Genomic DNA, 25,835 nt, shown 5'->3' on the forward strand with positions numbered 1-25,835 from the left:
GAATGAATTTCGATACATGCAACTGAGGGCTTTTGCGAGGCAGCAGGTGAGGGAATTCCCGCAGCTCCCGATGCAGGAGATTCAAGATAGAGTGATCTCAGGGACATGGGTGGGGGATGGTAGGGTGTCGGATATATACAGGGAAATGAGGGACGAGGGGGAGATCATGGTGGATGAGCTGAAGGGGAAATGGGAAGAAGAGCTGGGGGAAGAGATTGAGGAGGGGCTGTGGGCAGATGCCCTACGTAGGGTAAACTCGTCGTCCTCGTGCGCCAGGCTAAGCCTGATACAATTCAAGGTTTTACACAGGGCGCATATGACCGGAGCAAGGCTCAGTAAATTTTTCGGGGTAGAGGATAAATGTGGGAGATGCTCGAGAAGCCCAGCAAACCACACCCACATGTTTTGGTCATGCCCGGCACTGCAGGGGTTCTGGGTGGGGGTGGCAAAGGTGCTTTCGAAGGTGGTGGGGGTCCGGGTCGAGCCAGGCTGGGGGTTGGCTATATTTGGGGTTGCAGAAGAGCCGGGAGTGCAGGAGGCGAGAGAGGCTGATGTTTTGGCCTTTGCGTCCCTAGTAGCCCGGCAAAGGATATTGCTTATGTGGAAGGAAGTCAAACCCCCGGGCGTGGAGACCTGGATAAATGACATGGCAGGGTTTATCAAACTAGAACGGATAAAGTTCGCACTAAGGGGTTCGGCTCAAGGGTTCACCAGGCGGTGGCAACCGTTCATTGACTACCTCGCAGAACGATAGAGGAAATGGGAAGGTAGCAGCAGCAACCCGGGGGGGTGGAGGAGGAGGGCCCAGGTGGGTCCTCAGGGATGTTTGTGTATAGATATTTGTACCAGGTTATGTATATCGGATTGCTTGATTTTATTTTTGGAGAGTTATTATTTTTGTAATGGCAGTTGCCATTTGGTTTATATATTATTTATTTATTTGTTAAAACGGCCACTGTTATTTATACTGTTTTATTGTTGAAAAAAGGAAAACCTTTGTATTGTTTTGTTTGGCCAAAAAATTTTGAATAAAATATATTTAAAAAAAAAAAGATTTGGAGGTAGGTGAGCAGTTTGGTGATAGTGACCACAATTCGATTAAGTTTACTTTAGTGATGGAAAGGGATAGGTATATACCGCAGGGCAAGAGTTATATCTGGGGGAAAGGCAATTATGATGCGATGAGGCAAGACTTAGGATGCATCGGATGGAGAGGAAAACTGCAGGGGATGGGCACAATGGAAATATGGAGCTTGTTCAAGGAACAGCTACTGCATGTCCTTGATAAGTATGCACCTGTCAGGCTGGGAGGAAGTGGTCGAGAAAGGGAACCGTGGTTTACTAAAGCAGTCGAAACACTTGTCAAGAGGAAGAAGGAGGCTTATGTAAAGATGAGACATGAAGGTTCAGTTAGGGCACTCGAGAGTTACAAGTTAGCTAGGAAGGACCTAAAGAGAGAGCTAAGAAGAGCCAGGAGGGGACATGAGAAGTCTTTGGCAGGTAGGATCAAGGATAACCCGAAAGCTTTCTATAGATATGTCAGGAATAAATGAATGATAGGGTAAGAGTAGGGCCAGTCAGGGACAGTAGTGGGAAGTTGTGCTTGGAGTCCGAGGAGATAGGAGAGGTGTTAAATGAATATTTTTCGTCAGTATTCACACAGGAAAAAGACAATGTTGTCGAGGAGAATACTGAGATTCAGACTACTAGACTAGAAGGGCTTGAGGTTCATAAGGAGGAGGTGTTAGCAATTCTGGAAAGTGTGAAAATAGATAAATCCCCTGGGCCGGATGAAATTTATCTTAGCATTCTCTGGGGAGCTAGGGAGGAGATTGCTGAGCCTTTGGCTTAGATCTTTGAGTCACCTTTGTCTACAGGAATAGTGTCAGAAGTCTGGAGGATAGCAAATGTTGTCCCCTTGTTCAAGAAGGGAAGTAGAGACAACCCCGGTAACTATAGACCAGTGAGCCTTACTTCTGTTGTGGGCAAAATCTTGGAAAGGTTTATAAGAGATAGGATGTATAATCATCTGGAAAGGAATAATTTGATTAGAGATAGTCAACACGGTTTTGTGAAGGGTAGGTCGTGCCTCACAAACCTTATTGAGTTCTTTGAGAAGGTGACCAAACAGGTGGAAGAGGGTAAAGCAGTTGATGTGGTGTATATGGATTTCAGTAAAGCGTTTGATAAGGTTCCCCACGGTAGGCTACTGCAGAAAATACGGAGGCATGGGATTCAGGGTGATTTAGCAGTTTGGATCAGAAATTGGCTAGCTGGAAGAAGACAAAGGGTGGTGGTTGATGGGAAATATTCAGACTGGAGTCCAGTTACTAGTGGTGTACCACAAGGATCTGTTTTGGGGCCACTGCTGTTTGTCATTTTTATAAATGACCTGGAGGAGGGTGTAGAAGGATGGGTGAGCAAATTTGCAGATGACACTAAAGTCAGTGGAGTTGTGGACAGTGTGGAAGGATGTTACAAGTTACAGAGAAACATAGATAAGCTGCAGCGCTGGGCTGAGAGATGGCAAATGGAATTTAATACAGAAAAGTGTGAGGTGATTCATTTTGGAAGGAATAACAGGAAGACAGAGTACTGGGCTAATGGTAAGATTCTTGGCAGTGTGGATGAGCAGAGATATCTCGGTGTCCATATACATAGGTCCCTGAAAGTTGCCACCCAGGTTGAAAGGGTTGTTAAGAAGGCGTACGGTGTGTTAGCTTTTATTGGTCGAGGGATTGAGTTTCGGAGCCATGAGGTCACGTTGCAGCTGTACAAAACTCTGGTGCGGCCGCATTTGGAGTATTGCATGCAATTCTGGTCGCCGCATTATAGGAAGGATGTGGAAGCATTGGAAAGGGTGCAGAGGAGATTTACCAGAATGTTGACTGGTATGGAGGGAAGATCTTATGAGGAAAGGCTGAGGGACATGAGGCTGTTTTCGTTAGAGAGAAGAAGGTTAAGAGGTGACTTAATTGAGGCATACAAGATGATCAGAGGATTGGATAGGGTGGACAGTGAGAGCCTTTTTCCTTGGATGGTGATGTCTAGCACGAGGGGGACACAGCTTTAAATTGAGGGGAGATAGATATAGGACAAATGTCAGAGGTAGGTTCTTTACTCAGAGAGTATTAAGGGTATGGAATGCCCTGCCTGCAACAGTAGTGGACTCGCCAACATTAAGGGCATTCAAATGGTCATTGGATAACATGTGGACGATAAGGGAATAGTGTAGATGGGCTTTAGAGTGGTTTCACAGGTCGGCGCAACATCGAGGGCCGAAGGGCCTGTACTGCGCTGTAATGTTCTATGTTCTATGTTGCCGCTAGTGATAGAGCCCTTGGCGATGGCCTTTAGGGATCAGTGGAGTGGCAGGGGATTGTGAGGGAGAGTAGGGACCACTGGATGTCGCAGTACACGGATGACCTGTTGCTGTTTGTGTCGACCCGCTGGAGTGTATGGGGAGACTTATGGACATACTGGAGAGGTTTGGGGCCTTTTCAGGATACAAGTTAAGTGTTGCGAAGATTGAGCTGTTCCCAGTGGGATGGGGAGCGGTCAGAGTGGGTCAAGATGGAGGAGGATTCATGTAGGGGGTCCAGGCTGACGGCCATGGTGACGCTGTTGCATCCGCTGGTGCCGGGAGGTACACGGTAAGTCAGGTGGTGCAGTCCACGATTAGGGTGTGGAACCAGTTGAGGAGACACTTTAGGACGGAGTGGATGTCCATGCTGACACTGCTGTGTGGTAATCAAGTGGAGGGAGGTGGAGCTGGTGAGGGAGAGGGATTTTATCTGGAGGAGAGGTTTATGAGTCTGGAAGAGCTACAGGAGAGGGTGGAGCTGCAGAAGGGAAGTGAATTCAGGTGTATGGAAGTGAAGGACTTTGCGCGGAAGGAGTGGTGCTGGGTTCCCAAGCTGCCAGAGTATACCCTGCTGAAGCAGTTGCTGCTCCCAGATGTGGAGGGGGGGGGGAGGGCAGGATTGGCAATATATATGGTTGGCTGGGGGAGGAAAGGTGGTGAAGATCAAGAATAAATGGGAGGAGGAGGCAGGGGAGAGATAGGATGGGGTGTGTGGAATGAGGCGATGCGTAGGGTTAATTCAACTTCCTCATGCGCAAGGATGAGCTTGATTCAATTCAAGATAGTGCACCTTGGGTAGGGTGCTCTTTCCAAGAGCCGGTGCAGACTCGATGGGCCGAATGGCCTCCTTCTGCACTGTAAATTCTATGATAGGCTGCACATGACCCGGGCTAGGATGAGTGGGTTCTTCCAGGGGTGGCAGACTGTCGTGTTATTTACCTTGGGGTAACACGGACTGCAATTGGATGCAGTTGTACTTGAAAGTAGACTCCAAACTGTGATGTTGGTTCAATACGCTTTATTGAACTTGCTGAGCAGTGCACACAGTTCGCTGTGGGTTTGACACTCTACTAATCGAAGTGTGCTTACTATAACTAACCAGACAAGACTAGCTCTGAGCCACGTGTAGAAGGTGCTAATTGATATTTACACCCTGACTGTCACTACAGTTGTCACCAGTGGAAAGAGGCAGAGTGCTGATGCCTCGTGTGTCTTATAGTGGGAGACCACCCTCTAGTGTTCTGCCTGGTGATTGGTTGTGTTCTGTCCTGTGTTGATTGGCTGTACTGGGTGTCTGACACTGCGTGTCTGTATCTCATTATGTGCATGAGTGCATATCATTACAGCAGACGAGTGTGAGAAGTGTGGGCGAGGGCCAATGAATCATGCACACAAGTTCTGGGGCTGTCAGACATTGGAAAGATACCGGAAGGCAGTGCTCGGGACGCTATTGAAGATTGTGGGGGTTGAGGTCAGGCCGGACCCAACGGTGGCGATCTTTGAGGTGTCGGAAATGCTGGAGCTAATGAAGCAGAAGAGGGCCGATGTCGTGGCCTTCGCCTCTCTAATTGCCCAGCAAAGGATATTGCTGGATCGGCGGTTGGCCCCGCTGCCAGGGGTGGTGGCCTGGCTGGGGGACCTATAGGACTTCCTTCGGCTGGAAAAGATCAAGTTTGAGTTGAGGGGCTTTGAGACACAGTGGGGACTGTTCATGACAATGTTTGATGAATTATTTGTTGTGGAGGGGGTGAAAAGGGGGAAAATTTGTACAAACTGAGCATTGTGAGGTGTTGAGAATACTACTATTGATTTGTGTTGTTGTATTTCTGAATGTTTAGAATAAAATGCATTAAAAAAAAGAATTTTTGAGAAGAAAAAATGCAAAAAAAAGACTTCCATTTACTGCTCTCGAAGATATAATCTTTGCGACTTGAGAGAGAAAAAGCCATTCATCAGCTGAGTGACCCCCGCAACTACCCCCCGTAAAGTACTGTAACTCAAAACCACTGGCAATAGTCTTTCACATAAAAGACTTAAAATTATTTTTGACCTACCTAGAGTTTCTCGACATGCACAGTATTTTTTTACAATCTTAAATATTGCTGCAGAAATTCGTGTTTTCTTACTTTATTATTCTATGTTTTGTGTTGAACCCCAAAGCAGGGAAGACCTCTAACATGGTGAAAGAACTCGGCATATTCATGGGGGTAGTAGACCCATGGCGATTCACACACCCAGTGGAGAAGGAGTTCTCCTTCTTCTCCCAGGTACACAATGTATATACATGGATAGACTTCTTTGTTGTGGGGAAATTGGCGCTTCCAGGGCTCGTAAGGGCAGAATACTCCGCGATTGTAATCTCCGACCATGCTCCACACCATGTGGATGGGAGGTTGGACACAGCCATCCTGGCCAATAAGGCCTTCTGCGAGAAAATATCACAGGTCATAGTCGAGTATATTACTAATAACCGGAATGGAGAGGTCTCACCCTCCACGTTCTGGGAGGCGCTGAAAGCTGTGATCAGGGGTGAAATTATTGCCTACGAAGCAAGTAGAGATAGGGAAGATAGGGTGGCAGGGCAACTGCTAGTCGATTCCATACTGGAGCTAGACCGGCAATACTCTGAGGCCCGACTGTAGGGCTCCTGGCGGAGAGGAAAAAGCTACAAATGGACCTTCACCTGCTCTCCACGAAAAAAGCAGTGCACCAACTCCGCCAGGCAGAGGGGACCCTATACGAACACAGAGACAAGTCCAGCCGCCTGCTGGCTCACCAGCTGAGAAAGCAGGCAGCCACGAGGGAAATAGCACAAGTTAGATACAACAGAGGCAAACTAGTCGCGGAGCCAGATAAGGTCAATGAGTAATTCGAGGCTGGGGGCTGCACACCTCCAGCCCCCGGTTTCACTCGCAGTGATATGGCTCAGACATGAATCAGTCTATCCTAGACCCTCTCCCCTAATCCCCCTCTAGAACAAGTGGACAGAGGAATGTAGAACAGGACCTCACTCAGACATGAACCAAGAAGTCAGATTGCTGGGGCAGCAGGCAAACAGGAGTCAGATATGAGCAGTATCGCTGAGGTGTATCATAGACCATTCTTCATCGCGATTTGTCATCACCATCCTGCATTGACTGGGCAGCAGGCACTCAAGGACTCCCCAGCCCTAGCACACCGATGATTGAAATCTTGACCACCTTTGCTGGTTTAGCACAGTGGGCTAAACCGCTGGCTTGTAATGCGGAATAAGGCCAGCAGCACGGGTTCAATTCCCGTACCGGCCTCCCCGAACAGGCGCCGGAATGTGGCGAATAGGGGCTTTTCACAGTAACTTCATTGAAGCCGACTTGTGACAATAAGCGATTAGTATTATTATTAACCACTGCACCACCATGCTGCCCGATTATTATTATTATTACCTTTATCCCCTGGTTGCAGAGAGATCACGATCTCCTGGGGTTGCGGGGGGCAGCAAAGAAGTCTTCATCTATGAAGCGGGAGATGATGAGGATGTGTCCCTAGCCCTCCTACCCATGCGCACCCTTGCCCCCGCCTGGCCTCCAACCTCAGCCCCTTGGCAGGCTCTTCCTCAGTGACTTGGGGCACATCCTCCTCATCCAAGGACACGTTCTGCTCCCCAAGGTTGTCCTCAGGTTGTCGACCTGCTGCAGAGCCAGGTTGTGGTGGATACAGCAAACCACAACAATGTGGGAGACCTTCTGGGAGCTGTATTGAAGGGCCCCTGTCAAGGCAATGGAGCTGCATCTTTAACAGGCCAATGCACCACTCGATGACAGGCCAGTTCACACTTTAAAAAAAATATTTTTATTCTCCACATTGTCAACATTTTCATCAAACAAACAAACAAAAAACAAACACAACAACAACCCCCAGAAATAGCACCAGCATGGTGTATATAGACCAATACATCCACTTGTGCATTCCAGATAAAAACCAACAATCAGTAAGCAGTGCAACAATAACCCCAACCCCCCCTCCCCTCTCCCCCACCCCCATGTGTTCAATGGCAACCAGAGTTCTCTAAAGTGCATAATAAATATTCCCCATGTATTGTAGAACCCCTCAGCTCACATTTCACCTTCTCGAGAGTCAGAAATTCAAGTAGGTCCCCCCGCCAAGCCGAGGCACAGGATGGAGAAGCTGACCTCCACCCCTGCAGGACCCGCCTCTGGGCAAACAGCGAGGTGAAGGCTAAGACAACTGCCCCTGTATCCGCCTGCAGTTCGGATCGTTCCGACACCACAAAAATGGTTTCTAGGGGACCTGGTGCCAAGTTCACGTGTAGTACCCATACATCTCGGCCCAATCCCGAACCTCTATAGAACCGCCATCAAATACCTCCATTCTACCCGTTCAAATGCCTTTTCCACATCTAGCGCAACCACCACCTCTGTCTCCTTTCCCTCAGCAGGTGTCATGATTACATTTAGTAACCTCCTGATATTCAAAAATAGCTACTTTCCTTTCACAAACTCTATCTGGTCTTCCCCTATCACCTTCGGGAGGTATTCCTCCAACCTAACCACCAGTACGTTCGCCAGTAACTTGGCGTCTACATTTAGTAGCGATATAGGCCTATACGACACACTCCATTGGGCCCTTATCTTTCTTTAACAGCAGGAAGATCGAAGCTTGCCCCAATGTTTGTCCCTAACGCCTCCTCGAACATCCCCACCATCAGTGGTGCCAAGTTGTCTTTAAATTTCTTGTAATACTCCACTGGGAACCCATCTGGCCCTGCCACCCTCCCCAATTGTATTGTCCCAATTGCCTCCTTTACCTCCTGTTCTCCCACCGACCACTCCAATCTGGCCCTATCTTCCCCCTTCAGCTTCGGATACTCCAATCCGTCCAGGAACTCCCTCATCCCCTGACCCCCCCTGGTGGCTCCGACACATGGGTTTAACTCCTCAAAAACCTTATTAATCTGGTCCGGGGCCACCAACAATTTCCCCGTCCTATCCTGCACCTGGACAATTTCCTTTCGCCACTGCCTTTCTCCAAAGTTGGCCTGCCAGCATGCCTTTCTCCCCATATTCGTAAATCGCTCCCCTCACCTGCCTCAGTTAGTGTACCGCCTTCCCAGTGGACAACCAATCAAAGCTAGCCTGAAGCTCCCTCCTTCAGTCCAAAAGGGCTGGGTCTGCATCCCCCGTGTACCTCCTGTCCTCTTCCAACATCTCCTCTTTCAGCCTTTGACCCACCTCCCTCTTCTGTTTATCCACCTTGGCCTTAAATGATATCAGCTCCCCCCTCACTACCGCCTTCAGGGCCTCCTATACCACCGCCTGTGATACTTCCACTGTACAGTTAAAGCCCACGTACTCAATCACCTTCTTGATCTTCTCATAAAAACTTTGGTCCCAGCAACCCAACGTTCATTCTCCACCCCGGCCTCTGCGCTACCCCCTTCCCCAAGACCATGTCCACCCAATGCAGTGCATGTTCCAAGATCTCTATTGCCAAATACTCTGAACCCCTAATCCCAGCCAGCAATGCCTTCCCAACTACAAAAATGTCTATCCTCGAATAAACCTTGTGAACCTAGGAGAAAACGAATACTCCCGCTCCCTCGGTTGCAAAAACCTCCATGGATCCACCGCTCCCATTTCCCTCATAAGCCCAGTCAGTGCTGATGCTATTGCATTCAAATTCAGGTTAATCAGGCTCTTGTCTTTCCTGGGCATGAAACTGATCGCAGCATCGGAGAGGGCCTGGGAAGATCACGATTGAAACCTTGCTGACATAAATCCTGTTTTTGGCCTCTGGAAATATTTAGTGCCCATGACAAGATTTACGCCTGCGGCTAAGGGGCCTGCTAAATCAGGCCCAATGTATTCAATATGCAAAAATGCTCACAAAAGATTCTTAATTTATTGCAAAGACGCCTGAAGAACATTGTTTTTTATTAATGTGAGAGTGCCTCACCGCTTCCCTGCTTTGTGCATTCATTTCTTCATGGTGCTGTATAACGTAGGACAATCTTTCAGTAGCCTTTTCTTTTAACTGAAATCTAAGAACACATTAATAGTTAATATATTGAACACAATGAACATCGATATATGACAATGCCACAAATTATAACCTATTCAAATCCAAATATTCATGAACATCTTTTTCAAGAAAGGAGCATTCGGGGTAGGTATGGATACCTACCATAGTAACATCAGATGACGGTGCTGGAAAAAACAATCACCTCTTCTCGCTTACAAACATGATTCAAGAGGAAATGCAGTCCACATAAATACTACTCGCGTTACCAATTCCTGACACGTTTTACATAATGGTGAACAATGCTTAACTCAACTATGCAGAAAATGAGAAAAATCTGATCATTCAGAAGTCATTCACAAGTGCAATGTAAAACAGCAACAAGACAAAAAATTACATCAGACAGAAAAGCAGAGGTTTAGGGAGAGAACTTCCAGTTTAGGATTTAGACAACTAATGCGATAGATATTGAGGTAAGGAGGGGGCAGGATGCGCAAGAGGCCAGAGTTGGAAGAAAACACAGTTCTTGGAGAGCTCTTTGGTAGGAAGATGCGAAAGAGAAAGGGAAGTGATTTGAACATGAAGATATGAATTCTAAGTTGAGATATTGGGAAATAGTGCAAATCAGAGAGCACAGGGATGGAGTGTGAGCAGAACTTGGTTAGGACATGGCAGCAAAGATTTGGATGAGCTGAAGCAAATGGAGGGTGAATGGTGGGAGGCTGGCTACGAAAGTATTGGAATATTGGAATCAGGAGGCAACAAACCATGGAGAAGGGTTTAGCAGTTGATGGGTTGATGCATGGGTGGAGATGAGCAATGTTACAGGGGGTGGAGAGGTGGTGGTGTAGTGATATTGTCACTGGGCTAGTAATCCAGAGACCCAGGGTAATGCTCTGGGGTCCTGGGTTCAAATCCCTCCATGACATATGGTGAAATCTGAATTCAATGAAAATCTGAAATTAAAAGTCTAATGATGACCACAAATCCATTGCTGATTGTTGCAAAAACCCATCTGGTTCGCTGATGTCCTTCAGGGAAGAAAATCTGCCCTCCTTACCTAGCCTGGCCTGCATGTGACTCCAGACCTACACAGTGATGCGGTTGATTCTTAACTGCCCCCTCAAGAGCAATTAGAGATGGGTAACTACACCCAGTGGGGTCATCATCTTCATGGTCAAAGAAAGAAAACCTTTAAAGTTTGCAATTTGGAATGTTACAATAGTTATGAATACTCCCAAGAGCGAAAGTCAGGAAAGAGGACTGCAACTGTATCACGTGAACTATCAAGACTCCTATTTGATATTTACGCTGTCAATGAGACCTGCCTCCCTGGGGAGAGGCAGATGAAGGAACAACCACGGGGATACACTTCTACTGGAATGAAAAGGCTAACTTGTGTTCATGGAATTTGTTTTGCTATCTGGAGTATGATCTTGGATGCATTTCCAGAACTCCCAATTGCATAAATGAAAGACTCAAGTTGTTTCACCTGCACCTCAGCCATAACAAATATGCCAATGTCATCAGACCTAAGTGATATCTATGTAGGGGACTGATCCCTGCAGGACAGATCTTTCACTTTGTTCGATTGGTAATGAATATCCATCTAGCACCAAGATATCACAAAATCCAAAGGTCCAAGAAGATGATGATCAATGTCTCAGCCCAAAAACAGCCTGACTGAAAAGAGGAATTACAAGTGCAGCTTGAAACCGATCTGGAAAATCTTCACACATCCAAGAGCAGGATCAAATAAAGTCTGCTGTGCTAGACTCCTATGTCCAGATCATTGGACTCAATAATCTTTGTCACCAGGACTAGTTCAACAAAAATGATGCTCAAACCTGCTGGAACAAAAATGAGCAGCCTTCAATGCCTGCCAAACAGCTCATGGTTTCAAGACAAACCTAGAAGATATTGGGCATATTTTATATTTCCCTACCCAGGCGGTTCTGAGACAGGGGGAGCGTAAAACTGGAAGGGACAGGGCTGTGAATACCCCTGGGATCCCGCCTGCCCCGACCCAGGCACAATTTCTACCCTGGCGGGCAGGTTCTCGGGTCACTTAAGGATCTTTTTCTGCCTAGCCTCAATTTTTATGCTGGCGGGAGCGGGTGCAAGTAGGGTGGGAAACCGAGAAATAAACTTTTGTCTATCTTGGGCGGGGTGGAGGGGGGGGGCACCTCAATTTGAGGGACCCTTCAGATTTGGAGCACCCTCCCCTCCAGAACCGTAAGAGCTCCACCCTTCCCTCTTCCCATGGCCTATCCCGAATGTCACAATCGAAAACCCTGACATCCCAGGGCATCGCGTACACTCCTACCCCGGGGACTTACCTTGGGAAAGGCCCCGGGGCTTAATTCCAGGAAGAGCATTGCAGTCCCTCTTCTGGCCACTGCACTGATATGCCTGGATAAGTTGGATATCTCTCGGCCAATCAGATTTGGGTAGGATTTCCTTCCAAGGGCAGATGGAAGACCCGCCCACTGCCAATTAACACTCAAGTGAACATTAAATGGCAGTGGGACTCCAAGAGTCGGCAGTAGCGTGTGGTGATTACTGACCGCTTGCCATCCTTAAAATTCTATCCATAAAATATGTGTTGGAAAGAGTAAGCCCAAGAGATCCTTCAATATGCTGTTCATCATGCATTCCAACTTTTAAAAAAATTACCAGTGCTATCCAGAGGCTGAGGTCAAATGGACAAAAATGCCTTATTTCACAGGATAGTATTGCTCTTCATAAAGATGACAATGCCATCAATGCTGGAAAAAAGATTTTGAACAACTGTTCGATTGTTAATCCACAACAGTTGACAACTTCCAGGTTATCTCCCAGTGTCCTCTCGTAGAATTCATGCATGAGCAAACATCGACAGGAAAGCCCCCACCCCCATCAACTTCAAGAATGTGCAAATCATAATTATAAATAGACGTTTGGACCTTAATTATTGCTGTCCAAGCTTTTCATCTTGCACTCGACAAGACAGATACACAAGAATACCAATTGCAAAGGGACCAATATTTTCCACTAATGAGACGCAAATGCTGATTGGTTGGCAAGTGGGCTCTGATTGGTAGAGGCGTTATCATGGAGAATGCACCAAGGAACCGTTAACCGCTAAGCTTTTGTTTAAATTCAAACCAGGCATTGTGTCTGGTTGGTTAAGGCATTGCCATGAGGAATGAACGAGGGAATGCCTGTTCCTCGGTCTTTTGTTGAGTTGAAAAAGACACAATGCACAGACATGCTCTCTCTGTCTGCGAAGAACAGGGCCGTGGGTGTGAATAAATATACATAGCTTCTTGCACACGCAAGTGGGCCACACAGCTAGCCCAACTGATAATCTTAAATTGGTTGTTAATGCATTTCTTAACAAAATCATGATTTTTCTTAGCGAGTGCCGTCCAGCTGTGGAATCGCATCTAATGTTGGACCCAATGAACAGAATTTTACAGCCCATCCAGCCGGCGGGATCTTCCGGCCCTGCTGAATGTGACCCCTTGCAGTGGGTTCCTCCTGGTGGAATGGTTGTGCCACACAAATCGGCATAGATATTGGCAGGACCAGAAGATCCCACTATTGGTCAATGGCGAGCTATCTCCGCTGCCAAAAACAGGAAGGGGGGAAGGGGGGGGGGAGAGGCGCATAATGTCCGGGCCTATGTTTTGATGTTTTGCGTATTGCAAGCACAGGTTGGTTAGGTACTGTCAGTAAGTTTCTTGTTGCGAACAGCCAAAGGGAGGTGTGGTTTGATATGATCTGCCAGTCATTGAGGTGTATGGCCCACACACCTGACATCACACTGGCATTGAAATTCATATACCACATTACTCATTTGTGTGATTGGCAAGATGTATTTTTGGCTTGATGGCAGCATCCCTTTAAGTGGATATCGCAACTGCACAACAGCAGCATGAAATGGCTAACTTCACCTGTTTCTCAAATTTCTGAGACACCTTACCCTTTCAGGCTAATCCGAGAGAAAAAGGGACTTTTTAAGCACTTAAAGTGGCGGATTTTGTGGAGAACATCCTGAGCATATTTCTAATAACATTTGGGAGAAAAATATGATGGCCAATGAAGTAACAATTACTATAAAAACCTTGTTTATTGTTAATATTTTAGAGGTAATTTTGAGTTCTGGAAAGATTACAATTTAAATGTAGAAAATGGGATAAATGCTACTAAAACAGCTTGAAGACTATTACTTTTTAAGGTTGGGGCCATGTTGACAGCTGGAAAGGTAAAATCATAAAACACAGAGTAGGCTTACTTAGCTGGGAAATTGAAGACAAGGAACTTTCTAATGTTTCAATTTATCTGTATATTTTCAAGGAGAGCGAGTGTTCTGCAGCAGGGGGAAGGCAATCGGAAAAATATGCTGTTGTTAGCAGACTCCAGGCAGCAAAAGGAGTGCTATTAGCTAGCTTCCTCTGTGTAGTCAGGGCTCATGAGAGGTCCCAGGAGCTGTTAGAGAGCACAGTCCAGTTGGGCTCAGGAGAAGTCCAAGAGAGCTAAGAGAGTTACAGAAGGTCACTGGCTCTATGTTGGAATAGGTTAGGGCTCAGAAGAATTCCTGGGAGCCCTGTATAGACTGGTGTAGCCGTGGAGGTTGGAGCTTGTTGAAATCCAGTGGTAGTGCAAGCCCAGTAAAATTACTGGCTGTTAGAGAGCTGAAATTGCATCAGTAAGTAGAGGTTAGAGTACAGACTCTGAGATCCAGAAGAACAATGGATTGAAACCCTGAGAGATGTGCAGTTGTTGAGGCAGTCAGAGTTAAAGCGGCTTTGAGGAAATTCAAAGGCTTCATTATCAAAAGTGAAAAGTTTGGAGTCCCACATGAGAAAGACAGAGTTTCAACGAGATTAGGTGACTCAGTGGTTGCAGACGTTGGGAAATCCATGGAATGGGTCATGGTCACATTTGTTATTTACTGTACAGGGTGGTGTGTTCGACTGCAGTTTTCATGTTAGTTCATGTGTACTTCATATTATCCCTGAATGTTAGAATATAAGATGAATATTGTAAATGGTTTTATCTTTTGATCTTGTATGGTAAAGTTTATGTTTCCTTGTTCAAAACCTATAGAATCCTGTGGCTTTATTCTCTCAGCAATCTTGCATCTCAAACGTTGTCTACTTTAAACAAAACGTTATTGGTCCCTAACCAGATCTTACTAAATACTTGGAGGTCTGGCCCAGGAGCATTATACAATGAACAATATTGCTGTTCAGTGGTCTTGGAATACAATGTATGCATTATTATTGTATCACACTTATTGCAACACATTAACAAGGGTATCAAGTCATCTACCAAAAATAAAAGCTGAATCATATGAAGGCTTTGAGGAAATAGTTTGACCAGTTCACTGTCACAAACATATATTAAAAACTATGGGGAAATTGATCATTAATGGCATTCACTTGCATTTCTTTATAAGCATACAAGAAACTATAAAATGAGAAAAGATCATTTAGCCCACCAACTCTTCTTTCACAGATCGTGTCAAATCTGCCTAACCATCCATCTCTTATGCTTAAGGTAGTTGTAAAACAGTCCAGAACATATATATGTACTTTAGACCTCCTTATTTTGCTATTTCCATTATCTCCGTAACCCAGAAATCATGCTCTATGAAGAATTTAATTAGGGCGTTCCAGTTTTGTTCAATTTGTGACACAGCTTCCTTGGAATCATAAATTAGTGGATTCAAGTTACATGCCAGAATGTAAGCATATAATTAACTGAAGCTTCCATTTCATACAGAGTTGAGTGCTGCATTGTTAGAGGGACCATTTTTTGGATAAGATCTTAAAGAAAACCCAGCTTTGATTGCAGTAAATTGCGTGTCCTATTTGAAGAATAGTAAGAAATAGTTTATCTGTGAAATCGTCCATTCCATTCCCAACTAGGCAATTGTTCTTTCTTGTAAATTGACATTACTATTAACTAATATTTCACAACTGTAGGCATTATACAAAGGAAATATACATATAGTGAATAAAAATGTAAAAATAAAAATTCAATAGAAATTTTATCAAAGTAAAAGTAATATTGATAGTCTCCTTAACAACGTTTAAATAGATCATGGAAGCTGATGAGGCACTGTGATCTTTTTTGCATGCAGTGCAGTAATGAAGTTGCTCCACAGCAGAAAATTCTGAAACCATCAAATCATCAATTAGTGTAGGCTGACAAAAGGATAGAATAGATAAGTGAATAAAACTAATCATTATTCATTTAACAGTCATCTACAGTGCTTTGAATTCCAACCCTTGCACTATTTTAAGCACCTGCTGTATACTCAGACTACAAGCTTGGAACGCTAAGCTCATCATCTAAGTATTGGCTATAATAGAGATGCATCTTGGATCTATGGACAGGTATTTTGAGAAAGGGAAAGCTGACAGGGAATAACTTGCTAAATTTGTACCCTGGAATTGAAACTTCTATTCGATTACTTGTACAGAAAAAGGAACTACGGGGAGTTGTTTTGCCCCCACAGTGCCATGTAAATTCATGCCACTGGCCATTCTGGCTGTGTGCCACCAAAACACCATTTTCTTGGAGGCAGAAGCGCTACCAGAAGTGTAAGCGATGGGCAGCTAATTTAGGCCAGTTACGATAAATTAACAGAGATTGACTACAATTTTCCAGTCACTCTCCAGGTCCTCTGCAGCAAGGTAATAGGCCTGCTCCTTGGAGGCTGCCTCCAAGCAACAGACCAGGAGGCAAGCACACCAGCAGACTTTGAAGCCTCCCCAATTATGTAGCCACAGCTGGCCCAGTTAGAGATACTTTTCTCTGTCCCTAAAATAGATGGCAAATGCACCCTCTGGACACGAATTGGCGAATTCATGGAAAATCACTGCTGGTCAGATAGTAATCATTTCTATATATCAGCTCTGACTATGTGATCATGGTACAAAGTAAAGATTCCTTGGGCGATTTTAATTGCTACTCAGTGATGGTCTTGTAAAAAAAATTCTTGGGAAGTGAGTATTGCTGGCAGGGCAGCATTTATTGCCCATCCTAATTCCCTTGCGCAAGTGCTGGTGAGCTGCCTTTATGAACTGCTGTGGTCCAGGTAGCAGAGGTACATTCACTCTGAGGAGGGAGTTCCAGGATTTTGATACGGCCACAGTGAAGGATTGGCAATATATTTCCAACTCAAGAACATGTGCAACTTGGAGGGGAATTTGTGGGTGGTCGTGTTCCTACCAAACAGAAATATTGCACAAATATAGAGATGAATGGTTTAGATATAATCGCCAATACAGAGAGATATGGTTACAAGGTGACCAGGGTTAGGAAATAAATATTCCAAGGTGCACAATATTTTCAAAAGACAGAGAGAATGGAAGGGGAGAAGTGGTAGTTCTGATCATAATGGATGACATAAGGACATAAGTGACGAAGGACCTTGGACCAGAAGATAAGTGGAATCGGTATGGATGGAGATTAAGAATAATCCAAGTCAGAAAATGTTGGTGGGAGTAGTTTATAGGCCCATAGACAGAGCTCGTTTATAGGCCCATAGACAGCAGGCTGAAGGGTGACCGAATAAAGATATTTAAAATTATGAAAAAGGATGACTTCCAGTTGCGGCTATGAAGGAGTAGGTCGCACATTTGGTGGCTCCTGCTCGGGTCGGACCTGTGGACCTTTCCCCCCGATTTTTTTGTCGGATTTGATTTGGAAAATTGATGGTGGAGGCAATTGTGAAGAGGAATCCTACATCAGTGCATGGAGAGGTGGACCAGAAGTGCTCGCAAAGGAAGAAATAGGCAAACAGAGAAGGCTTGGGCTGAGGCTGCAGCGGGAGAAAGCATGGCGGACGACCGGGGTCCTGGCTTGTCGACCCAGCAGTCGACGGAGCAGCTGATGCATTTCATAAGGAGGGCTTCGCCAAGCAGAAACAGAAATGCGATTAAGGAATCGATTGCGCGGCTGGAACTTAGACTGGATGCTCAAGATCGGGCGACCCAGAAAGTGGAGAAGGCGCTGGCTCAGCAGGAGGAACATCACACTGTGGTGGAGTTGGAGGTGGGGATGCTGAGAGACCAGTAGAAGAGGCTCCTAGAGAAGGTGGAAGACCTAGAAAATAGGACCCGCCGGCAGAACTTGAGAATCGTCAGTCTCCTGGAGGGGTCCGAAGGAGCGGACGCTGGGGCATACATAGCGGGCATGTTCGAGAAGTTACTGGGGGATGGGACGTTCTCCCGAGCCTTGGAGTCGGACAGGGCTCACAGAGCACTCGCGAGGAAGCCGCGAGTGGGGGACCCCCCCGAGGGAAATGGTGGTGAGGTTCCACAGGTACTTGGGCAAGGAGTGTATTTTACAGTGGGCCAGGCAGACATGGAGTTGTAAATGGGTGAACAGTATCCTGCGGATCTATCAGGATCTGAGTGCAGAGGTGGCCAGGAGAAGAGCGGGGTTCAATCAGATAAAGGCGACCCTTTTTTAAAACAAGGTGACGTTTGGACTGATGTATCCGGCCCGTCTCTGGGTCACGTATGAGGAGCAACATTTTTATTTTGAGTCACCCGAGGAAGCGATGGACTTCGCTGGAAGGAAAGGACTGGTGTTGGACTGAGGACTTTGAACTTTGCTGCAGCGCTCACTTTAAAAAAGTTTCTTGTTTTTCTTTTTTTTGGGACGCTATTTGTAATGCCTTCTGTATTGATTTGATACCTGTTGCAGAGCTGCGTGAGTTTAAGTTTACATTTCCACTGATGGGCGATGGAGGTGTGTTTGTTAGATGCTGGATCTTCTGTTTGATCTTTTCTTTGTTTATCGTGATTTTTTTCCCCCTTTATTAGGGCAATTGTGTTGGGACTGCTTTTCTTTTGAATATGTGTGTTCGAGCGGGGGGGAGGGAACAATAGGTGGGAGAATGTCTGGCGACATGGGCGGGGGTCACCAAGCTAGCTGGGCGGGCTAGCTCACGGAAGCGCAGTGGGGGGTGAGCAGATGTTATGCTTGTTGAAGGGGTTGGTTTACACAGTGCTGTTACTAGAGGGGGGAAATGTTCTGCTGAGGGGGAGGGATTTTTGCTGTGGGACAGAAAGGAAGCTGCCTGGGGGCGGGCCGGCGGATGCGTGGGGCGCGGGCTGGAGACTGGCCCAAGAAAGGTGATGACTGATCGGCGAAGGGAGGGGGGGGGGGCGATGAGCCCCCCAACTAGGCTGATCACATGCAATGCGTGTTCGCGCATTTGAGAGGACTGAAGGCGGACGTGCTAATGCTACAGGAGACGCACCTTAGAGTAGCAGATCAGATCAGATTAAGGAAGGGATGGGTCGGACAGGTTTTTCACTCGGGGCTGGACTCGAAGACCAGAAGAGTCGTGATCCTGATTAATAAGCGAGTGGTATTTGAGGCGGGAAGAATAGTTGTGGATGTGGGAGGCCGGTACATTATGGTCAGTGGGAAACTGGAGGGATTGCAGGTGGTACTAGTAAATGTATACGCCCCAAATTGGGATGATGTGGAATTTATAAAGAGGGTGCTGGGGAAGATCCCGGACCTGGATTCGCATAAGTTGGTCATGGGATGGGACTTTAACACAGTTATTGACCCTGGGTTAGACCGGTTGAGCTCAAAGACAGGCAGGGTGCTAGCAATGGCAAAGGAGCTAAAGGGGTTTGTGGAGCAGATGGGGGGGGGGGGGGGGGGGGGGGGGGGGGTGGGGGGGGGGGGTGGACACATGGAGATTTGGACAGCCGACAGTGAAGGAGTGCTCCTTCTACTCACACGTGCATAAAGTGTACTCCCGGATTGATTATTTTATTTTGAATAGGGCTCTACTGACGGGGGTAGTGGACACGGGGTATTCAGTGATCACAATCTCACATCATACCCCTCACTGGGTTGACCTACAGTTTAGCAGGGAGAGTAGCCAGCACCCGCACTGGAGGCTGGACATGGGGCTTTTAGCTGACGAAGAGGTGTGCAGGCGGCTGAGGGAATGTATTCAGAACTACCTGGAAGTCAACGACACGGGTGAAGTTTCGGCGGCGGTGTTCTGGGAGGCATTGAAGGCGGTGGTTAGAGGGGAGCTGATCTCGGTACGGGCCCATAAGGAGAAGGCAGACAGAGCAGAGATGGACTGACTGATAAAGGAGGTATTGCAGGTCGACAGGAGGTATGCGGAGACCCCATAGGCAGAGTTTTAAGGGAATGACGGAGGCTACAGGCGGAGTTTGGCTTGTTAACTACAGGGAGGGCAGTAGAGCAGCTGAGAAAGGCGAGGGGGGCGACCTATGAGCATGGGGAGAAGGCCAGCAGAATGCTTGCGCAGCAGCTTAGAAAGAGGGTGGCAGCCAGGGAGATAGGGAAAGGAAAGGACGTGGGTGGGAACCTGGTTGGAGACTCAGCAGGGGTGAATAAGACGTTCAATGAGTTTTACAGTCAGCTGTATGGGTCGGGACCCCCAGAGGGACCGGATGGGGTGAGGCACTTTTTAGGGGGGCTAAATTTCCCGAAGGTGGACGGGGGGTTGGCAGAAGGGCTGGGGGCCCCGATCGGGTTGAAAGAGATAGCAGAGTGTCTGAAGACCATGCAGTCAGGTAAATCCCCAGGGCCGGACGGGTACCCAGTGGAGTTTTATAAAAGGTTCTCTAGGATATTGGGGCCGCTGTTGATGAGGACATTCAATGAGGCAAGGGAGCATGGGGTGCTTCCCCCGACGATGTCACAGACCAAGATCTCATTGATCCTGAAGCGGGACAAGGATCCGGAGCTATGTGGGTCCTACAGGCCGATATCCCTATTGAATGTGGATGCCAAACTGCTGGCCAAAATCATGCCCTCTAGGATTGAAGACTGAGTTCTGGATGTGATTGGGGAGGACCAGATGGGGTTTGTTAAGGGTAGGCAGTTAGTGGGTAGGCAGTTGATGGCCAATGTAACAAGGTAACAATGTGCTCATGATGCCTCCAGAAGATAGGGATGTGGAGGTAGTGGTCGCAATGGACGCAGAGAAGGCTTTTGATCAGGTGGAATGGGAATATCTGTGGGAGGTACTGGGCGGTTTGGATTTGGGCGGGACTTTATTGACTGGGTCAGGTTGTTGTATCAGGCTCCTGTCGCGAGCGTACGGACGAATAGGACAATATCGGACTCTTTCAGGCTGCATCGGGGGACGAGACAGGGATGCCCCCTCTCCCCACTGTTGTTCGCGTTAGCCATAGAGCCGCTGGCAATTGCGCTGAGAGCTTCAAGGGGCTGGAAGGGGCTGGTCTCACTTTACGCAGACAACCTGCTCCTGTATGTATCGGACCCACTGGAGGGCATGGAAGAAATTATGAGGATTCTGGGGGAATTTGGCCAGTTTTCGGGGTATAAACTAAATATGGGGAAAAGTGAGATGTTCACGGTCCAGGCGAGGGGGCAGGAGAGGCGATCGGGGGAACTGCCGTTTAGGATGGTAGGGGGAAGCTTTTGGCACCTAGGTATCCAGGTGGCCAGGGAATGGGAACGGCTACACAAGTTAAATTTTGCCCAATTAGTAGACCAAATGAAGGACGATTTTCGGAGGTGGGACGCGCTCCCGTTGTCACTAGCTGGGAGGGTGCAGACAGTGAAAATGACGGTCCTCCCGAGATTCCTGTTTGTGTTTCAATGTCTCCCCATCTTTATTCCACGGTCCTTTTTTAAACGGGTCAATAAGATAATCACTGGCTTAGTATGGGCGGTTAAGACCCCGCGAGTAAAAAAGGGGATGCTTGAGCGGAGCCCGGGGGGGGGGGGGGGGGGGGGGGGGGGGGGGCTCGTGCTGCCGAACTTTAGCAACTATTATTGGGCGGCGAATGTAGCCATGATCAGGAAGTGGGTGGTGGAGGGAGGGTCGATGTGGGAATGTGTGGAGGCGGCTTCGTGCAAGGGCATCAGTTTGGGGGCGTTGGTACCGGCACGGTACTCCACCAGCCCTGTGGTGGTGGCGGCCCTGACGGTCTGGGGGCAATGGAGGAGGCATGTGGGGGCGGAGGGAGCATCAGTGTGTTCTCCAATCTGTAATAATCACCGGTTTACCCTGGGAAGGATGGATAGGGGGTTTCGGAGACGGCAGAGAGCAGGGATTGAGAGGATGGGGGGTATGTTTATAGAGGGGAGCTTTTCTAGCCTAAGGGAGCTGGAGGAGAAATTTGGATTGGAAATAAATTTAGGTACCTGCAGGCACGGGACTTCCTACGCAGGCAGGTCTCAACCTTCCCGCTCCTACCACCAAGGGGGATATGGGACAGGGTAGTTTCTGGAGTGTGGATGGGAAAAGGGAGGGTTTCTGACATTTACAAGGAACTCAAGAGGTCAGAGGAGACGCAGACCGAGGAGTTGAAACGCAAGTGGGACGAGGAGTTAGGAGGAGAGATAGAGGATGCTCTCTGGGCGGACGCGTTGAGTAGAGTCAACGGGTCTGCCACATGTGCCAGGCTTAGCCTGATACAATTTAAAGTCGTGCACCGGGCCCACATGACAGTGGCCCGGATGAGCAGGTTCTTCGGGGTAGAAGAGAGGTGCGCAAGGTGTGCGGGAGGGTCAATGAACCATGTCCATATGTTCTGGGTATGCCCGAAGCTCAAGGGATTTTGGCAGGGGTTTGCGGATGTCATGTCCAAGGTGTTAAAAACAAGGGTGGCACCGAGTCCAGAGGTGGTGATTTTCAGTGTGTCGGAAGATCCGGGAATCCAGGAGGAGAAAGAGGCAGACGTTCTAGCCTTTGCTTCCCTGGTAGCCCGGAGACGGATTCTATTAGCTTGGAGGGACCCAAAGCCCCCGACGATGGTGGCCTGGCTAACTGACATGGCTAGCTTTCTCTGTCTGGAGAAAATCAAGTTCGCTTCGGGGAGGGTCAATGTTCGGGTTCGCCCGGAGGTGGCAGCCGTTCGTCGACTTCTTTGTGGAAAATTAACCGTCAGCAGAAGTGGGGGGGGGGGGGGGGGCTAGGGGTTAGATAAGTTTAGAGTAGGGGGTTAGTAAAGTTAGGACCTGTAAGGGAGGAAGACGGCTTTTGCACTATGTTTATAAATTCATGTACATTGTTTATTTTGTTGTTGTTGTAAAACCATAAACACCTCAATAAAATGTTTTTAAAAAAAAAGAACGTGTGCAACTTGGAGGGGAATTTGTGGGTGGTGGTATTCCTATCAAACAGAAAGATTGCACAAATATAGAGATGAATGGTTTAGATATAATCGCCAATACAGAGACATGGTTACAAGGTGACCAGGGTTAGGAAATAAATATTTCAAGGTGCACAATATTTTCAAAATACAGAGAGAATGGAAGGGGAGAAGTGATGGTTCTGATCATAATGGATGACAAAGGACATAAGTGACGAAAGACCTTGGATCAGAAGGTAAGGGGAATCGGTATAATAATAATAATCGCTTATTGTCACAAGTCGGCTTCAATGAAGTTACTGTGAAAACCCCCTAGTCGCCACATTCCGGCGCCTGTTCGGGGAGGCTGGTACGGGAATTGAACCCGCGCTGCTGGCCTTGTTCTGCATTACAAGCCAGCTGTTTAGCCCACTTGCTAAACCAGCCCCTATGGATGGAGATTAAGAATAATACAAGTCAGAAAATGTTGGTGGGAGTAGTTTATAGGCCCATAGACAGAGCTTGTTTATAGGCCCATAGACAGAAGGCTGAAGGGTGACCGAATAAAGATATTTAAAATTATGAAAGAGGTTTTGATAGAGAGAAAATTGTTCTTCTCTCAGGGAAGAGCATAACTAGAGGCCATTAATATGAGAAGGCATGAACAAGTTAATAGGGAATTCAGAAGATTCTTCACCAAAAAGAGTGGTGAGAATGTGACACTTGCTACCGCAAGGAATGATTGAAGCAAATAGTATAGGTGCATTTAAGGGGAAGCAAGATAAGCATATGAGGGAGAATAGAGGGTCACTCTAATAGATTTAGATGAGGAAAGACAAGAAACAGCATGACTGGAACAGAAACACTGGTGTGGATTAGTTGGGCCAAACAGCCAGGTTCTGTGCCGTATATCTTATGTAATAATAAGTAAATAATTGGAGCTTAAAACAAAGCTAATGTAATATTCATGGGTACTTCCAGATTTGTACAGACTGGGCAAAATAAATTAGCAAAGATAGTCTGGAAGTGGAGATGGTAGAATGCTTTCATGACAATGCCTTGGAACAATATGTTGTTCAACTAATTATGGATAAAGCGATCTTAGATCTAATATGCTGCAGTGAGGCAGGGTTAATTAGTAATCTCATAGTAAACTGTCCTCTGGGAAAAATTGATCATAATACAATTGAATTTCATATTACAAAGGAAAAATGTCGATGGCAGAAATAAGAGGAAAAAAACTTCTTGAAAATTGTCAGGCAGCAGTATCTGTGAAGAGAAACAGAGTTAAGATTTCAGATTGATGATCTTTCACCAGAAAGTTCTGAGGAAAGGTTATCAAGCTGAAACATTAACTCTGTTTATCGCTGCAGAAGTTGCTTGACCTGCTAAAGTTTTAATTTATGAATTCCATATCAAGTTTGAAAGTGACATACCCCAGTCCCAAGCAGAAATCTTAAACTTAAACAAAGCCATTTCCATATGTATGAAGGGGGATCTGGCTAAGGTTGATTGAATAAATAGACTAAAAGGTATGACGGTAAATAAACTGTGGGAAATGTTTACAGAAATAATTCAAAATTTTCAACAAAAGTACATTCCACAACCACCAACTAAGCAAATAGTCACCCTGAGGATTTGGAGTGTTTTTGAAACACAGAAAAGGGTAATGAAAAAGTTGATAAAAAGGAAATAAATAGAATGGGTAAACTCACCAGCAATCTATAAAAACACTAAGAGTTTTTATAGGTATAGAAAAAGGAGAATAGCTGAAATAAGTGTTGGTCCCTTTGAGGCAGAGTGGAGAAATTATCATGAAAAAATGGAAGAGATATTGAACAGATAATTTGTGATTATCCATACAGTAAATGACACAAATTAAATAAGAAATAGGGGTGTAATAATCCACAGGAGGCAGGGGTACCGTCACTACACCAGTATTTATTTGCAATAACTTATATACAAGAGCAGCTCCAAACAGTGCTGCTAGCATTCCAGTCAACTTAAGACTGGTTCACAAAGCCTACACAGGTGCTTATATGGGCCCCCTCAATGAGCTATCATTGAGGGAGCTCATACTCCAATTGGCCAATCAATAATGCCAACTGGAGGTCATTACAAGGGGGTAACCAAGGAGCTAAGAATGATGAACTTAAACTCATTAATATCGTTAGAGAAAAGGTATTTGAGAAACATAGAGGGTAAAAGCAGACTAATCTCCAGAGCTGATGACCTGCATCCGAAGATGCTAAAAAAAGTAGCTGCAAAGGTATTGGATGTTCTGGTTATGATTTTCCCAAAATTCCATAGATTCAAAAATAGTTCTAGTGGATTGCAAGTTAATAAATTGTTATAACCTGCCTGCTTACCATTGGCTGGGGACTAATGACAATCCCACAATCCTGTGGGAGTATGAGCTTCCCCAATGAGGGGGGCGGAGAAACCATTAGTAAACTCCATGTATAAATAAAGTTGGCCAGTTTGGAACCAGCAGGAAGGAGTGTGCAGCAAGGGTATATATATTATTGTAAATAAATGTTATTACTTTAAACTCGTGCTGGATTCTTCGTGGCCCTTACAAAACAAATGTAACACTATCAGTTAAGAAATGAGGGAGAGAGAACAGAACTAGAGGCCCGTTAACCTGGCATCAGTCTTAGGGAAAGTGCTGGAATCTATTATTAATGAAATGCACTTAGCAATGCACTTCGAAAATCATAGTATGATCAGCCGAAGTATTCCCCATTATCGATATCCTGGAGTTACTACTGACCAGAAACTTAACTAGTCAAGCCATATAAATACTTCGGCTACAAGAACAGGTCAGAAGCTGGGTATTCTGCAGAATGTAACTCACCACTTGACTTCCCAAAAGCATGTCCATCATCTACAAGACTCAAATTAAATGCGATGGAATACTCTCCACTTCCCTGGATGAGTACAGCTTCAGTAACATTCAGCAGGCTTGACACCATCCAGAACAAAGCAGCCCACTTGATTGGCACTTCATCCAACACTTTCAACAAGTTCCTTTCCAAGCTACACACCATCCTGTCTTGGAACTATATCTGCTTTCCTTCACTCTTGTTCAGTCAAAATTGGAAATCCCTCCCTAACAGCACTGTGGGTGTACCTACCCCACATGGACTGCAGCGATTTAAGAAGGCAGCTCTCCACTACCCTCTCAAGGTCAATTAGGGATGGGCAATAAAAATGCTGGCCTAACCAGCGACGCCCACGTCCTGCAAAATAATTTTTTTAATGTCAGCATGGTTTAATATGGTCTTAATGTCATGTTTGACAAATGTATTTGAGTTTTTTGAGGATGCAAATAGTAAGGTTAGATT

General features: G+C 46.3%; 1 protein-coding gene across 1 annotated transcript in view; it reads right to left on the reverse strand.

The window, feature by feature from the left end:
* LOC140391726 (coiled-coil domain-containing protein 83-like) overlaps positions 1-25,835 on the reverse strand; it is a 163,326-nt gene that overhangs the window by 130,101 nt on the left and 7,390 nt on the right. The window contains exon 3 of the mRNA XM_072476498.1: positions 9,317-9,401. Coding sequence (XP_072332599.1) covers positions 9,317-9,401 — 85 coding nt within the window. The remainder of the gene's footprint in view (positions 1-9,316; positions 9,402-25,835) is intronic.

Source organism: Scyliorhinus torazame, chromosome 15 (assembly GCF_047496885.1).
Source record: "Scyliorhinus torazame isolate Kashiwa2021f chromosome 15, sScyTor2.1, whole genome shotgun sequence".
Lineage (NCBI taxonomy): Eukaryota > Metazoa > Chordata > Chondrichthyes > Carcharhiniformes > Scyliorhinidae > Scyliorhinus > Scyliorhinus torazame.